At 37.6% G+C, this 18,274-nt stretch overlaps 1 protein-coding gene across 1 annotated transcript; it reads left to right on the top strand.

Moving 5' to 3' along the window:
- Positions 1 to 14,538: 14,538 nt before the first annotated feature.
- Cavporv1r657 (vomeronasal 1 receptor cavPorV1R657) lies at positions 14,539 to 15,495 on the top strand. Its single transcript, NM_001167435.1, has one exon. It carries the CDS (start codon positions 14,539 to 14,541, stop codon positions 15,493 to 15,495), a length of 957 nt encoding a protein of 318 aa, NP_001160907.1.
- Positions 15,496 to 18,274: the final 2,779 nt, after the last annotated feature.

The following is an 18,274-nucleotide window of genomic DNA, read 5'->3' as shown; positions in this document are numbered from 1 at the left end:
CAGATAAAATCATTCAAAACAAGACAGTGAAAGCAGTACAGGGCTTCATATTTAGTTAATACGATACAAAAATTGCTACCACAGTATATCCTGTATCTTTGGATTAGCTGTCCATGCCATCATATCTAGTAGAAATAGATAAACTAGAATAGTATATAACCAAACTAAAAGGAGCAATGAAAACAATATGGGTTTCAAATCATGATACAAGATTAACAGTGGCCAATGCCTTCCCTTTTTAGACAATTCCTCCCCTTTCACTTTCACAGGGGGCATTGTACATTTTGTATCCCACAAACTCTTTTAGCTTTTAGATTAGGGAAGCAACCTGCTATTTACATAAGTGATTCTGAACATTTTTACTACTGAGCATGATTCCAATTTGTATCCATTTACCTACCATAGCCTCAAGGTTTCCTTCCTTATAGCTGAGTATTTCTCCATTTTGTAAAAGTGTTATGTCTTTCCAACCAATCTGCAGCTAATGGGTGAGCTACACTTACTTTTTCTGATTGCTTGTCACATTATTATATAGAGCATGATTTTCTCATCTTTGACTTTTGATTAATTAACCATCTTTTAGGTTAATTATATTTGCTATACAGAGCATCATGATAGACCATATCTCCTGATATATTCTATCTGTATTTCATTTTGTTAGTGCATCAAGTTCATCTTTGTTAGTGACTATGGCCCACCTTACATGCCTCACCTCTGCTATGATATTTTTTTTTTGCCATTGGTTGTCTACGTTTCCCTTTCATTCCACTGTCTACCCTATTCAGTGAGTACCCTCTGCCACTGTTCTTGAAACTATGGTCTTTTTTCTCTCTCTCTAGAATGTCCTTCCGTATTTTTTTTAGCTTTGAATTGGAGGTCACAAACTCACCAACTTCCTCTTTGTCATGGAAACATCTTGTTTCTCCATCAATTTTGAGAAATAGTTTTGCAGGGTACATCAATCTATGTTGGATGAGGATATTTTCTTTCAGGGGTTGGATTATTTCACACCAAGCGCTTTTTGATTTCATGGTTTGTGTCAAGATTCTGATGGGTTTCCTTTATAGGGGATCAGTTTCTGTTCTCTGACAGATTTTAATATTCTTTTCTTGTGTTCAGTTTCTCAGATCTTGATTATTATATGTCTAGATGTAGGTCGATTTTGGTTGTAGCTGGCTGGTGTTCTGTATGCCTCATATATCTGAATATTATTTCCTTTTCCTATGCTTGGATACCTTTTATAATTATTGCATAAATAGCCTTTTAATTTAATCCATGTTTACCCCTACTTCTTCACTCACATTTTTTATTCTTAAGTTAAAGGCCCTCTTGTCAGCTTCTAGACTTTCTATTGTTACTTACTGGTTCCTTGTTATTTTTAAAAGATCTTTCCTTTTATGACTGCAAGTTACAAACTTGTCTTCAAGGTTTGATAGTCTATCTGTAGTCTCTTTCAAGCAGTTTTTCCAGCTTTCAAAGGAGTTTTTAATTTCCTGGTAATCTCTTTGAATCTATTTCAGGTATTCTAAATTTTTTTTGTATTCTTCATCTAAGGTTTCCCTGCTCTGACTATGCTTCTCTATTCTTCCATCTGTGTCTTCTTGAGAGGTGCTTAGCATTGCTTTTATTATATTTCTTATATCTTCCTTTCCTTGTATCAATATTTCAGTTTTGAATTATTTTATAGTTTAACAAAGTTTGTTTTCATTATGTCAGATGCTTTTGCTTCAAAACCTACATATGTGCAACTCTCAATCTCTGCTGGTTTTACTCTACTGGGCCAGTACTGTTTGGCTTGGTAGCTGGAGACTGTCTTTTGCTACTTCCCGTTGTCATGTTCTTGCTTTATTCCAGACAATTGGGTAGCAGCATCCCTGGCACTTTCTGTATCGGTTATAATTACTCTGAAGTGTGCTGCCTAGTGATTGCATCTTTCCCCAATCTGCTGGTGACTACTGGAGTATAATCAGGGGTGAGGCAGGCTGGCCCCTTCCTTCTGAGCTGATTAACCACTGAGGGTCTACACCATGTTAGTGTGTGTTGCATGGGCAAGGATGGTTAGGGAAACCTCGGCCATGGCTATGGGAACACACACACAGGGACAGGAATAATTCTAACCAATTTTAACCAATCTAGTCCACAGTAGGAGTGGCTCAATGAAACTGGCTATAGTTCTGGTTCCAGGCTTATCTTGCCTGTCTTGGTTACATTTTACTGGTTGCTGAGACAAAGTACTGGCTGCCAAAATTTGGGAAAGGAAAGGGCTATTTCTTACAGTTTTTGGAGGATTCCTCCATACTCAGTTGGCTCCAAGCAGCCTGGTATGGTGGGGCCACAGTTTATGGGGGCTGCAAACAGCAAGGCAAAACTGGCAAAAGACCAAGACACGCCTTCTTCCTGCAATTACATTATGTCCTGTCAACACCCATAGACCGGTGTAGCACTCACATGCCCAATGCAAATGCTAGACAACGAACCAATCACAAATGCACAATGCAAATGCATAAGGACTGGACCAAAAACATAAACAATGATATTCCACCCTTGGACAGATTCACTGTGGAATTTTTACAAGAGATACATAGAAGACTTAAAGCAGACACACTTCAAACTCTCCAATGAAAGCAAAAGGGAAACAATTCTTCCTAAGTCATACCTGGAAGAAATATAAATCTAGTACCAAAACCTGAAAAGGACCAAACTAAAAGTGAACTAAGGTCCAATCTCCCTAATGAACACAGATTCAAAAACCCTCAGTAAAATATTGGCAAACAGGATGCAGCAAATCATCAAGAAGATTACACACCATGACCAAGTGGGATTCATCCCAGGCATGCATGGATGGTTCAACATAAGTAAGTCACTAAATGTAATCCATCATATCAATAAAGTCAAATGTAATAATCACATGATCATTTATATAGATGCAGAAAAAGCTTTTGATAAGGTCCAACACTCACTCATGATAAGAACTGTACAGAAAATTGGAATAGATGGTCTTTACCTCAATATGATAAAGACCATCTATGACAAACCAATAGCCATCATCATATTAAATGGCCAAAAACTGAAGGCCTTTACCTTAGCATCAGGCACAAGACAAGGACGTCTCTTATCACCACTCCTATTCAATATAGCACTGGAAATACTAGCCAGAGCAATTAGACAAGAGAGAGAAATAAAAGGGGCAAAAATAGGATAATAGGAAGTGAAATTATCATTATTTGAAGATGACATTGTACTCTACAGAGAAGACTTCTAAAATTTGATTGAAAGACACCTAGATATAATAAATTCAGTAATTTGGCTGGATACAAAGTGAATGCTCAAAAATAAACAGCATTTCTATACACTAACCACAAAATTATGCAGAGATAAATAAGAGAAGCCACGCCCTTCATACTACCATCCAAAAAAATGAAATATTAGAAATTAGTCTCATGAAAGAAGTAAAAGATCTATACAATAAAGGTCATAAAACCTTAAAAAAAGGAAATCAATGAAAATCTCAGAAAATGGAAACACATCCGTTGTTCATGGATGGAGAGAATAAATAGTTTTAAAATGGCCATTCCCCCAAAATTGCTATATAGATTCAATGCAATCCCAATGAAAATACCATCAACATACCTCACAGACTTAGAGAAATCACTCCTAAAATTCATCTGGAACCAGAAGAGACCAAGAATAGAAAGATGACTGTAAGCAGCAAAGGCAAGGCAGGAGGCATCACAATCTCTGACTTGAAGTTATACCACAAAGCTAGTGTAATAAAATCAACATGGTACTGGAGTAAAAATAGATCTGAAGATCAATGGAATAGACTAAAATATACAACCACAACTACCAATACACTTAACCACCTTATCTTTGATAAAGGGGTCAAACATTTTCACTGGAAACACAACAGTCTCTTTAATAAATGGTGCTGTTAAAACTGGCTCTCCATACGCTGAAAATTAAAACTAAACCCAGTTGTATCACCATTAACTGAACTAAAATCTGAATGGATTAAAGATTTGAATATTAATACAGAAACAATAATCTGTTGAAAGACAAAGTAGGTAAACATCTGGAAGACATAGGAGTAGGTAGAGAATTGATGAACAGGACTCAAACCCCATGGAAAATACTTCCAAGAATTATTCACTGGAATCACATCTTATTAAATGTTTCTGCATGTCAAAAAAAATCTCCAGCATAGTGAAAAGTAAACCCACAAATTGGGAAAAAAATCTTCGTGAACTGTCTCTCAGACAAAGGACTTCTGTCTAAAACATAAAGAATTTTTAAAAAAACAGATACCCAAAACTCAAGGACCCAATCCAATTGTGGGCAACTGAGATGAATGCATGGTTCACAGAGGAAGAAATACAAATGGCAAATAAATACATGAAAAAATGTTCATCATCATTAGTCATTAGAGAAATGCAAATTAAAACAACACAGATTCCATCTCACTCCAGAAAGAGTGGCCAGAATCAATAAAACTACAAATAACAAATGCTGCTGAGGCTTTGGGGAAAAAGGAACTTTTCTGCACTATTGGTGAGAGTGCAGACTTGTGCAACCACTATGGAGGTCAGTCTTAAGATTCCTTAAAAATCTGTGAGGAAGGTCCCATTCGACCCAGCTATTCCACTTCTGGGCATATTCCCTGAAGAACTGAAAACATCATGCCACAGTGATCTATGTGCACCCATGTTAATAGCAGCGTAATTTGTAATAGCCAAATCTTGGAAACAACCTAAGTGTCCATCAACTGAGGAATGGATTAAAAAGTTTTGGTATTTGTATACAATGGAGTACTACTCAGCTATAAAGAATGATCACATTGAGACATTTATAAATAAATGGATGCAGCTCAAGACCATACTAATAAGTGAAGTAAATCAAACTCACATGTATAAATACCATATAGTCTCTGTAGTGTAAGTAATAGTAAGAGTACATAAGAGTTTAGGGTAATCATGATTCCCCATTACATTGTATTAAAGACTTTTAATGACTGCAGTTGTAATGTGTTTGACCAGGTTTTTATTTTAATATCTGTGTGGTACAACCAGCTAGTTTGAGGGAACCAAGTCATTATAATAATCAGTACTGATATAGTATCATCTTACTCTGAAGTCCTACCATGCTTTGACTCTTCTGTTTCTATTGACTCTATCATATTGTACCTTATCAGATTATATTACGTGTGAAAGTATAAACAAATTTCCTATGGAAAATGACATAATATAGTATCCATTCTTTGTTTTCTGTTATTTGGTTCTGAAAACCCTGTAATACTCTCATTCTCTTGACTGTGTTTATACTCTTTTGTTATGTTTGATACTATTGTATATGAAGCTATACTCAGCTATTTCAAAGAAAGACATATTGTGGTACTTACTGTTAATTATTGGTTGTCTTCTGGTGAAATACTATTTTGCCTGCATTGTTCTGTTCTGATCTTCTCTGTTATGTGCTCTTTTGTCTTAATCTATTTAAAATAAAAAAAATAAATTCTGTATTACCTGTACCTTTTTCTGTTTTGTTTTTGTCTCTTTAAATAAAATTACAAACAACTTTGTATATAGTATAAAACTTTAAAAACAAGTAGTAATCAAACCAGAATGTGTATCGTAGTGAGTCTTGTCATCTTCAGTATAGTTGCCTATACTCTCAGGCCTGATACTATCAATCATATCAGTTTTGAATAAAATCAAACATCAGTCAAACAAACCAGTTTTGACTAAGATTAGTCATGATAAAACAGTATAAATCATACAGGGCTCCAGATTAAGTTAACAGAAAATTAAAGATTATTACTGTGCTATATCCCGATGTTTTGGGATATCTGCATGTGCCCTCAAATCTACTGCAAGTAGACAAACTGGGAAAGAATAAAATCTATCTAAGTAGAGTGGTGCGAGTAATGTGGGTTGTAAATCCTGATACACTATTAACAATATCTTCTAACATCATTTTAAGACTCTCTATCACCTTTCTTTTCCTCAGGATACACTATGCATTTTTGGGTCTCATCAAGATCCTTGATTTTAAATTGGGGGGAAGGCAACCTGCTGTTTACCTAAGTGGTTCTGAACATTCTCTCTCCTGGACTTGATCTCTAATTGTATTCCTTTACCTATTAAAATCTGTCTTTCCAATTTATCCACAAATACTGGTCTAGTTGCCCCTATTACTATCTGGTTCTCTGTCACAGAGAACATTATTTTCTCGTATTTGATTTTTTGTCCATGTACTCTTTTTCATGTTAATTATGTTTCCTAAAAATAGCATCTCAGTGGACCCTACCTCCTGATCTACACTACGTGTGGTTCTTTTGTTTTATAAATTTAGTGTATCAAGGTCAACTATATTAGAGATTATAATCTACCTTCTCTGCCTCATTTTTGTTATGCTCTTTTTTTACCATCAGTTGTTTGCTTGTCTTCTTCATTGTGTTTTTGGCTGCATTAATTGAGGCCTCTCTGCCACTGTTCATGGATTCCTAGTACTTCTCTCTCTCTCTCTCTCTCTCTCTCTCTCTCTCTCTCTCTCTCTCTCTCTCTCTCTCTCTCTCTCCTCTCTCGAATGCCCTGAAGTATTCTTTGTAGACTTGGGTTGGTGGCTGAAAATTTCCCAAGTTCAACTTTGTCTTGGAAGCATCTTGTTTCTCCATTAATTTCTAGAGAATGTTTTGAAGGAAAAATCAATCTGGGCTGGAGGCTATTTTCTTTCAGGGCTTGGAACAATTTCTCCAGGTTCTTCTTGACTTGATGGTTTGTGTCAAGAAGTCTTCCATTATTTTGATGGGTCTTCCTTTATAGGTTTTCTGATTCTTGTCTCTAACAGCTTTTAATATTCTGTTCTTATATTGAATTTCTGGGATCTTCATTATTATATGCCTGGGTGAGCTCCATTTTGGTTGTAGGTGGCTGGAGTTCTGAATGCCACATACATCTGTATATCATTTTTTCCTATAATTCAGAAGTTTTCCATAATTATTTCTGTGAATAGTCTTTGTAGTTCCTCTGTTTGTACCTCTGCTTCTTCACTCATATTCTTGATTCTCAAGTTATAGATCCTCTTGTCATATTCTAGCCTCTGTATTGTTACTGCTTCTTTCCTTGTTATTTTTAAAAGTTTTTCCTTTCATCTTCCCACATTGCAAACCTGCCCTCCAGTTTCGATAATCTATCCTTAGTTTCTTTCAAGCAGTTTTGCCATCTTCCCATAGATTTTTTAATTTCCTGGTAATCTCTTTGAATCTGCTTCATGTATTCTATATTTTCTTTATATTCTTTATCAAATGGTTCTCTCCTTTGTTTGAGTTCCTCCAATCTTCTCTCTGTCTTCTTGACAGGTGCTTAGCATCTCTTTTATTAATCTTCTTATACCTTGTTTACTTGGCTAAGCATTTCCCTTTTGAACCTGTGTATGAGGTCCCAAAGATATCTCTTTATGTCCACTAGTGCTATTTTATATATTGCATGTTTACTGTCCTCATTCTCCTTTGTATTTACGTGTCCTGGGTTAATGTTCTCAGGGTTGGGACCTGGGGACTTTTTCTTGATGCTTCCTCTTCCCATCATTTTTGTTTCTTCCAGGAGGACCTAGTTCTTTCTTTGTTGGTTTACAATTCTTCTAAAGCACGCTTGCTGTGTGACCCTTCCCACTGCACTGTGCTAGTGAGTTGCAGATAGGGGCAGAGTCACTGGTCCCTCCTCTCTGGATCAGTCAACCTGCTGAGGCCTTTACCATATTAGTGTGCACTGCTTCCCCTCTGGGTCAGTTAACTTCCTGAGGCCTTCACTTGATTTGTGTGCTCTGCTGTCATAGGGAACTGATTTCAGATAAGCTATTAGGTCTCAGCCAGGTCACGTTACACAGGCCAAGCTCAGCCCTCCAATCCAGTCCAGGAAGGGAATAAGTGATGGAAGTCACTGCTGCCCCTTGTTCTGCCAGTCCTGCCTGGTGCCAGAATGTCATCTGTTTGAGCCACTTTTCCTGTGGAATGGTTTTATTCCCATCACTCACCACAGGTTGATGCAGTTTCCCTGCTAGGTTAGCTCTCTGTTTGGCTTACTGACTGCTGACCTCAGGGTGATTGTGTTTCCAGGGAGTCAAAGTGGCGGGATTTTGGACCACTTGGTAAGTTGCCATCACACGAATTTGGGTGCTGCAGCTGGAGCACTGAACCTTTAGCTGTTCCAATAGTAGCACCAGAACTGTATGTTTGATTCCTTCTTCTCACTGTAGTTTCTTCTTGGGATGAGAGAATTCATCTCACTCTCTGTTCCATACTCTCCATGCTGTAATATGTTGAATTCTATGTTGACTATCTCAGAGAGCCTCTGTAGCCTGCTGTTATCTATCCACCATCTTTACTCATTTTTCACTGAACTTCTTTAATGAATTGAAAGCAAAACAGTATTTCCAAAATCATTCCTGGAAGCAAGGAGTGCTCTGATAACTAAATCAGAGAATGACCCAACCACAAAAGAAAACTGCAGACTAATCACACTAATAAACATAAATGCCAAAATCTTTTTAAAATATTTGCAAATAGAATGCAGCAAATCAAGAATATTTTACTTATGATCATATAGGATTCATCCCAAAAATACAAGAATGTTTTAACTTGCACAAATAAATAAATGTAGTACAACATACTAACAGAGCCAAAAACAAAAACCACATTATCATATCAACAAACACTGAACACTGCATTTTACAACATCTAACATCCTTTAATGATCAAAAATTGGAATAGATGGTCTTTATCTTAATCTGATAAAAGACCATTTATTACAACAAGGGCCAGCATCACAGTAAATGGTCAAAAACTTAAAGCTTTCACTTTAAAATTGAGAACAAGGCAAGGATGTACACCATCACTGCTTCTATTCAATGTAGTTCTGTAAATGCTAGCCAGAGCAATTAGAAAGGGGAAAAAATAAAAGGAATAAGGATAGTATGTAAGACATTAAATTATCATTATTTGTACATGACATGATACTCCACATGGTAAACCAAAATACTCCATCAAAAGACTTGTCAATTTAATTCAGTCATGTAGCTGGATAGAAAACTTAACACTCAAGCACCAATGGTATTCCTGTATACAATCAAAAACTCACTGAGAGAGGAATTAGGAAACTGCACCATTCACAATAGCATCCAAAACACTGAAATACTTTGGAATCAATCCGATAATGAGAGTAAAAGATCTATACATTGTAATTACAGTACTATGAAGAATATTGAAGTGGATATCAGAAAACAAAAAGATATCTCTTATTCATGGAAATGTAAAACCAACATGGTGAAAATTACCATACTCTAAATATTGTTATACAGATTTATTGCAATACCAAGAAAAAACATCACTAGTATACATCTCAAAAGCAGACAAAACATTCCTCAACTTCATTTTGAACTGCAAGAGACTCACATGAGCAAAAACAGTTCTTGGCAATAAAAATAATGCAGTGAGAATTACAATGTCTGACTTGAAATCTTTTTTTTATTTAAAGAAAAGGAAACAAAAGATACATGGAGATAAAAACATGTATTTATTGTTTCCTTTTCTTTAAATAAAAAAGGGGGGCTGGGGATTTAGCTCAGCAGCATAACCGCCTGCCTTGTAAGCAGGCAGTCGTGAGTTTGATCCCTGGTACTGACAAAAAAATGAAAAAGACAAAAAAAAATGCTATTAACTTGAAATCTTGCTAAAAACCTACCGTGATAAAAACAAGATGCTCCTGGAAAAAAGAAAAGCAATAACAACAAAAGTAACAGAAAAACCCCAAAACATATCTGAGCATCCATGGAACATGGAACAGATTAGAAGGTGCAGAAATGCCTCCAAGTACATTCAGCCAATCTATCTTTGACAAGGAGCCAAACACTTTCATTGGAATAATAAAGGTTCCATAATAAATGATGCTGGAAATTCTGGATTTCATCCTGCCAAACACTAAACCTAAATCCAAGCCTATCACCATGAACTAAACAAAAATGAAAAACATATCAAAGACTTAAATATTAAAACAAAAATTAAAAGCAGCAAGAAGAGAAAATAGGCACAACCCTTGAGGGCATGCATGCAGGCTAAGATTTCATGTACAAAACCCTGATCACACAGGAGATTCTACAGAATAAATGAAATCTTATCTTATGAAAAAAAAACTTTTAAACAACAAAAGAGATCACCAATAGGGTGAAAAGATACTCCACAGTGTGGGAAAAATGCTAGCTAGTTGTCCTTCAGGCAAAGAACTTCTATCTAGAAAATAATGAACTGAAAAATATCATCAGGAATCTCCCCCAGAATAAAGAATCAGTCCAAACATGGGCATCTGGGATGAATACAGATTTTTAGATGAAGAAACACAAATGGATAATAAACACATAAAAATATTCAGCATCATTGGTTATCACAGAGATGAAAATGAAAACAATGGTGAGATTTCATCTCTCCAAAAACAATGGCTGCCATCAAGAAATGAAACAATTAGAAATGCTGATGGGGCTATGGGAAAAAGGAAACCCTTCTCCACTATTGTACACTGGTTGAGTCTGGAGATTTCTCAGAAAACAAGAATTAGAGGTCCTATTCTATTACTGGGTAACTTCCTGGAAGAATTAGAAAGATCATACCACAGCAATACAGGCGCATCAATGTTTATAGTTATCAGTTTACATTAGGGAACTCTTAGAAACAACTCAAAGTCTCATCAGTCAAGGTATGGAAAAAGCAGATGTAAATTATTGGAGTGAATGTAGAATTCTGTTAGGCTCTACCCTTCGTTCCTGTTACGCCTCCCCTCAGGTAAACCTGTAAGAATGAGTCAGGATACAGAGGCTGGAGAGCCAGGTTCACCGTGGTGCAGTCCATAATAACCAGGCCATGGAACCAGCCTAGGGCCTCTCAACACTTGAACGGTTAAATGAAATGGGATGCATATCAACATACAGTACACTTATCAGAAAGTAAATAAGCAAAGTGCTTTAATACGATGAGAGAGAAATGTTTGCAAATCAGAACCAGGCACCCAGGGAACTGAAATCAATGATTTCAGTCGAAAGTTGGAGAAGAGGAGGGTGCTCCTGCATCAGGACATTTCTAAGATTTCCAAGCCCTTGAGGAGGCTTCTTGGGGTGTAAAATTGAAAGGAAAATTAGCATGTGGACATGTCTACACATCAAAGGGGTGTAGAAATCATTTTTAAATGCCCAATTTCTGCAAAAATGCACAAAAGTGAAGAAAAGCTAAATTTGATTTTTTTGTACAAGAGGAGTATTTCATATTATATTTTCATTTGGCTTACTATGTGTTTTGACAGTTTTCATGTAATTCTGGTTTGATTCCTTTTTTGAAAATAGGAGATGCAAATGCTATTATATCATAGGCTATTCTTTCATTCATGGAGCAACAATTTTCACCCCTGGAGGTACACACACACAGGTGCAGGCTGAGGGAGTGTAGGACAAGTGTGACTGACTGAAAGCAGGAGTCTCCCTGGGTTTGGGGTTCCTTTTTCCATGGAACATTCATGGGGATGGGAAAGTACTGCGACTGTAGCAAAGACCACAAATGGCCAATGCTCACAGACTGATGAAGCAGGATAACTTGACTGGGGATTTAGCTCTGCCACGTAAGGACCTGCCTTGCATGTGCATGATCATGAGTTTCATCTTATTATCAAAGAAAAAAAGCAGGATGACCTGACTCTGCCCATGTGCATGGCTGGGGTGTGCTCAGAAAGCAGAGTGATCATCACTGTTTATCTCCTTGAGAAGGAGAGGAAAGCGATTCATTCCATGATTGAGAAACTGCTCCCCACTCTACCTCATAGCTTGGAACCTTAGGAACTGAGGGGAGGATTTGATGACTGGATCTTTACTGTGTCACTGTGCAATCTTCTCTTAAAATAATTAAGGCCCAACTGAGCCTCAGAAAACTTCTGAACTAAACATTGGTGTAATTGCAGAAGTAGAGAGAAAGTTGTACACAAGGGACTAGGATTCTTAAGAGGTTTTTCTTCTCCCAACAAGGTGACAGTAGTGAAAATAAACTCCAGGAGTGAACTTATGATAGCCAAGAGCTCAACAAACCAGAACATATAAATATGACAGGAGCCTCACCTTACAAAACAGGGGCTGGAGAAACACCTCCAAGGCAGACTCATCACAGAACTGACTACACCACACTTTGAAAGGTGAGTAGCTCTCACAAGGTGTGTTTCCTCACACCAAATTATCTTCAGATGTTCTCTCAGAAGCCTCAAGTTTATCTTTCTTTGACTGAGCAAGAAGTTGTTCAGAAGACCTGTGGGCCTTAGGACCCTCACTCTTCCTGAGGTCTTTAAAATACCAGCATCTCAGGTAAAAAGGGGACAACAGGTCCAGAAATCACTACTACAAACATATCAAGCCATTCCTGTCCCTGGGTCCCGGCTCTGACAGCACCAGGGTGCTGGTGTGTTGGCTTGGCATAATGTTTCCTCCTTGCATGATGTAAGCAATCATAAAGTTGTAGAAGCTTTTGAGTTTCTATGAAAAATTGTTTATTTCTTTGTCAGACTTCCGTTGCACTAGGACTCTGTCGGCATCACAGTCGTTTATGAACTGAGGATGTTTCATGTTTGGTGCAATTCTGTTCTTAAATATGGGCTAACTCTGTGACTCTTCACCATGCTATATTCTCCTTTAAGGCCTTAATGTGTATTTTAACCTCCGCATGTAGGTATAAGTCTCCTTATGCTAACACATAATATATGTTCATATCAACATAGTTTATTATACATATGTTCAATAGGGGAACACCTAATAATTACTAAGATTGAAAATTACAGTTGATTTTTAGAGACTTGCAACCATGGAGCTCCTAGTTTATGACTTCTAATAGCAGAAAATAATTCACTTTAATTTTATCCTAGTGCTATGAAATAAAATGCCTTAATTTTACTGTTTTACTCATGAAAATTGAACCTGACATAAATGCTCTAACCTTCCTGAAGTGTAATCTGTTTAATCAAATTTGACATCCTGTAAGTATGTTAATGCAATGCATGTTTTAAAATATCGTATTTAAAACATATTTCCCATGTCATGCTGAGAATTCACTTCTTTCTCCTCTGATGTTTTGACAACAGTCAGAAAGAATAAGATGTCACTGCTGAGTGTGTGACATCTGGGGTTGGTGTGACTCAGAGCTTTGCAGTTTGAGGAAAGTAGGAGGTAGCTGGTGAAAGTAGGGAGCCCTGGACCAAAGACACAGAAACAAAAACAGGAAAGCATTAAAAGGCCTTCAGGATGATTGAATGCATTAATCATAACAGTTTTTAACAAATTCCAGTCTCTGACTGAACACTTGATCAGTTCTTATTCTACACTTGCTAGTGAGTTCTGCTGAGCTAGGCACAACTTGTATCCCATTTCATTCTGTGCTAGACAGGGAGCACATTGTCCTGTTTCTATGCCACTCTGATGTAGAGAAGAATTTTCTGCTTATCTGTTGACAGCAAAAACAATAGCTGACAGAGAAGGGATGGGAGGGGTTGCTGTGCTCCGTGGTGTTCATCTGGAGCATCTGAGCAATGTGGAAGGCAACACACAACGTATTAACCACTGCCAATTTCCTATAGCTCTGTTCGGTAACCTTCTTACTATTTCTGTCTCTTTAAATAAAAAAATAAAACACAAACTGGTGCACTTCAGTAATCACACCAGCAGGAGTCAATCTTGTGGTCAAATCTACTTCTGCGTACTTTATGTTCTCAGAGACCTTCAGTGCAAAGAAATCTAACAGATTCCTTGAGTTTTCTATAGGAAGTAGAGGACCCAGTGTGACATCAATTTCTCTGTGACAAAAGTGACATTGTAGATCCTAGCTGTGAAAAGATAAAATCCTCTCCAGGTCTGAAACACATACACCAGCAGTTTTAGCTGAGAAAGATCAAAGCAGCACTGCTGTCATTGTACTTACTGTAAAAAGAAAACGCAGAAGCAGAGGCTGCAAAGTTAGCAGGAACATGGTTTCCATGGTCACAGCACAGGCATCAGATGTGATGATGGCAGTGTTTCAGTCATGTCACTTCACACCACCCGTGGTCTTTTGAAATCAATTCATGAGAATCTGATAAAATTAAACGCAAGCATAGGAAGCCATGCTGCTTGGGCAGATTTGGGATTCAATTCAGGAATGTTTATTTTGATTGTAAAGGAGTATACAAAGATTTGAACAGGTAGAAAGCTTTTACAACTTTGGAGGTAAAGACAATCTGGCTTATTAATTTGCAGTTGTGCAAACGAGTCCCCAGACCGGCACTAGAATACATCTGGAATAATCTGCAGGAGTGCGCAGCAAGAGGTACAGAGTCCTTCCAACAGAATCTGCATTTTTGCACAAAACTGCAGTCTCTCATAGGCCAGGAAATTGTGGTGAGACTGTGTGTTACAGATATGTATGTGTCATTATTACTGAAGCTTTCTTCAGAAAGCTACGCATGTGCTGGATACATTTTGCCTATTAGTTTAGAAATGCCATCTAACATTGTCAAGGGAGCAATCTCTGTGTCGCTAACTGGAGTTGGCACTATGGGTAACATCTTTGTTTTTGTGAAGTACATGCTCGTATTTGCAGGAAGTGAGATGAAACCTATACATTTCATTCTCGTCCATTTGGCTGTTACAAATACCATGACTCTGCTTTCCAAGGGAGTGCCAGGTACCTTAGCAGTTTTCGGTGTGAGGAACTTCCTAGATGACACAGGGTGTAAGATTGTTGTTTACATGCAGCGGGTGGCCCGGGGCCTCTCCATCTGCACCACTGGTCTCCTCACAATGGTCCAGGCCATCACCATGAGTCCCAGAACCTCGGGGTGGAGGAAACTCTGGCCTATGTCTGCGTGGCACCTCCTTCCCTTGTGTCTTTTCTTTTGGATTCTCAATTCCTCAGTAGGCATGAACTTACTCCTTTATATCACAAGTATAAACAAGAACACATCAAAAGGGAGCATGAACCGTAGTCCCTGTTTTTTTCAACCAGAAAACTCAAAAGTGAAATGGATATTTCTCATGGCCATGGTAGGACGAGACATCGTGTTTTTGGCTGCCATGGGCACAGCCAGTGGTCACATCATCTTTCTTCTCCGCAAGCACCACCAGCGTGCTCTCTGCCTACAGATCTCCAAGTCACTCCACAAAGCTGCCCCTGAGATCAGAGCCTCTAAAAGTGTGATCCTTCTGATGCTCTGCTTTGTTTTGTTCTATTGGACAGATTGTGTCTTTTCTGTATTTAATCATTCTTTCCTTGAGAATAATTTCATTTTATTAGATGTTTGGAATTTTGTGACCCTCGGTTATGCTATTGTCAGCCCATTTGTGCTGATTCACAGAGATGTACACCTGACCAAGTTCAGGCGAGCTCTGTGGAACACAGCAAGCACTGAAAAGCTGCGTGTTCCTTCATCCTTTCCTTGGGTAAGTTCGAAGTAGCTATCAGTTTTACTGTGCTGTAGGTAATAAAAAATCCCCTGTAAGTAGAGGAAAATGTCAGTTATATTCTCCTAGAAAGACACTGGCGTGAGTTCTGAGCTGACACAGAAGTTACTGGATCCTCAGCTGTGTACTCACTGCACAGACTTCAGCCCTGCAGAAAGCAACTCACGTGGAACCTGTGAGTTGGCACCTTCACTCCCAAAGCCACTGGAAGAAAGAGGGAGGTGGGATGGGCCCATCATGGTGTGATGCCTTGGATTTGGAAATATCATGAGAATGTGTTTATCTTAAGTCAATGTATATGCATAAGTATAATTTAAGAACAGCCAATTGTACTATGTATAAGTGAAAAAGTGATATAGGCAATAATATCATGTTCATTTCCATATTCACACTTTGACACAAGAATTTCTTCAACAACAGGCTCTTGCAGATAAACTTGTTCACACAGAATGAAAAACATAGATTGCAGCACTGTTTTCAAAGCAATCACAAATATATTGTAAAATTGGACTTCTGCTTGTTTCTTAAAACACCCATGGATGACTGTATGAGAGAGGGTTGTGCATTAAACCTGTAAAAGAAAGGGAAGGGTGAACTGCGAAGCTATGTGTTGAGGTCATCTGGGTTCTATCTGTAATTAGCACAAAATACTATAAGTACCAGTACTGAAAATGGTATGCGATATTATACTCAATTGTATTGTGATGAATTTATGAGATGCTTTACAAATGAAAGTAATTAAAAGATTAGTTGTCTCATTACAGAGAAAGCTTATAATTAAAGATGTAGTAGACTTGCATTTTTTCTAGATTAGTTGAGTTTTAACTTTTTAACTTTTTAAAGGATATTAATGAAATGTTAATGTTAAATGTGGTTTATTTCAAGACATCATTTGTGAAGGTCTTTATGGTATCCAGCACCAATAGTCAATTTTGTTTTGTATTAAGAATTTTTGATTTTTAATTTTCTTAAATTTGAACAAATGCATATGTCTAAAAAATGCATAACTTTGTTAACAAGACTTTCTTTCAACCCACTTTTACAACTATGTCATACTATTTTCATGATTTCACATATTCATACCAGCAAATATTACAACTGAATTAGAGAGAAGCTGCTGGATTATTAAGTTTCTCTCTTCTGTTTCCTTTCAAGCCTTTTATGTGTCTGGATCTTACTTCTCTAGTAGATCAGGCTGAGTGCTGTTTAGTCAAGATTGTTTGCACCATGTCCACACAGATTTTACACAAATAATTAACATTATTATGTCACACTCCAATATTTTTAGAATTGTATCTTTCTCATACAACTATAGGAAACAACCTCTGTTTCATAGTTTTCCTCTGGTAGTCTCTTCCTAATGTCTACTGTGAAGAACAAAGCCAGCAATTCTTGAGATGATTATTGGTCATAGAATCCAAGGTAGAAATGTAAATCCCAAAAATAAAATTAGGAATGCCACTGGAGAACTACAACCTGAAGAGACGATTGAGCATCACAAATGGAAAATTTCTAGAGAATTAAGGGAAGGTTCTAGGGCTACCGGAAAGAAATGGTTGAGATTTATCTTAAGTTCAGCTTCTCTAAACAAGTGATGTCACATTTCCCACGAAAATTTACAATTAAATTGAGACAGTTGACATCATATCCAAAATCATGAGCAGAAAATTTTTAAAACTAGAGAAGCACAAAATAAAGTTGTTAGAAACCTAATGGAGTGGGCTACAGGAAACAGAAACCATAGAGACTGATGAGTAGAACACACGGAGAGGCTAGGAGCACATCAGCTAGCTGTGAGGAGTGGAACTCTATATATAGATTTTCACCAATAAGTAAGAGAAACTCTGAAATAACTTTGACCAAGGACGCCTGAATACTCTTCGAATTTGTTGAAAGCAATTAGCCTCCAATTTAAGAAACCCCAGATCTCCTGTGGAACAACCTCAGAAATTCTTAAATCTTAATCATATCAAAGATGCTAAAAATGAAATCAAAGACAAAATATTCGAAGTAAACAGAAAGCGTCTATGGTCTGCAAAGCAACAATTTCTGAGTGATAGTTAATTTCACATGGGAAATCTTGAAGTTGGCTGAGTGTAGTGGTGTAAACCTGTAATCCCAGCACCCTCTGTGGGTAAGGCAGGAAGACAGTATTTTAAGTTTAGCCTAGCCAATTTTATAACACAGAGGCACCTGGTTGTAAAAGATATAATAGGGCCAAGGATAGAGCTCAGTGCCTGTAACTGGGCTCATTCCCTGGAAAAGAAACAGGAAGGAAGGAAAGAAGGAAGGAAAGAAGGAAGGAAGGAAGGAAGGAAGGAAGGAAGGAAGGAAGGAAGGAAAGGAGCCAGAGAGGAAAGAAAGACAGAGACAGAGACAGTGACAGAGACACAGACACAGACAGAGATACTGTACTGGACTCAAGAAAGAACTCCACTGATAACAAGGTTTGGCTAACTTCCCCTCTGCCTGATGATTCATGGTGATATGTTATGTCTGTAGAATACACTGTCGGCTCATACACGGTGTCCATAAACCACTGAAATGTCTATACTGCCCTGACCCACTAGTCACCCACCTTAGGAAATGTCATAGGTCCCTCTGGAAGAGTGGGAGACTGTCACTGCACAATTTTGGCAGTCTAGCTACATTCATTATCAGGATTAAATTCTGAATCATTTGAAGAACTCTAGGTGACAAAGGATAAGGAGTCATAAGTATATGGTAGACCTAGACCTTCATGCCTATAGCGATCAAATGAGATGCTGACCTC

The sequence above is a fragment of the Cavia porcellus genome, unplaced genomic scaffold, assembly GCF_034190915.1.
Source record: "Cavia porcellus strain 051 isolate PalLab524CR breed Dunkin Hartley unplaced genomic scaffold, mCavPor4.1 scaffold_13, whole genome shotgun sequence".
In the NCBI taxonomy this organism is placed as follows: domain Eukaryota; kingdom Metazoa; phylum Chordata; class Mammalia; order Rodentia; family Caviidae; genus Cavia; species Cavia porcellus.
Note: the sequence above shows the minus strand (reverse complement) of the source record. Positions and strands in the feature narration are given on the sequence as shown.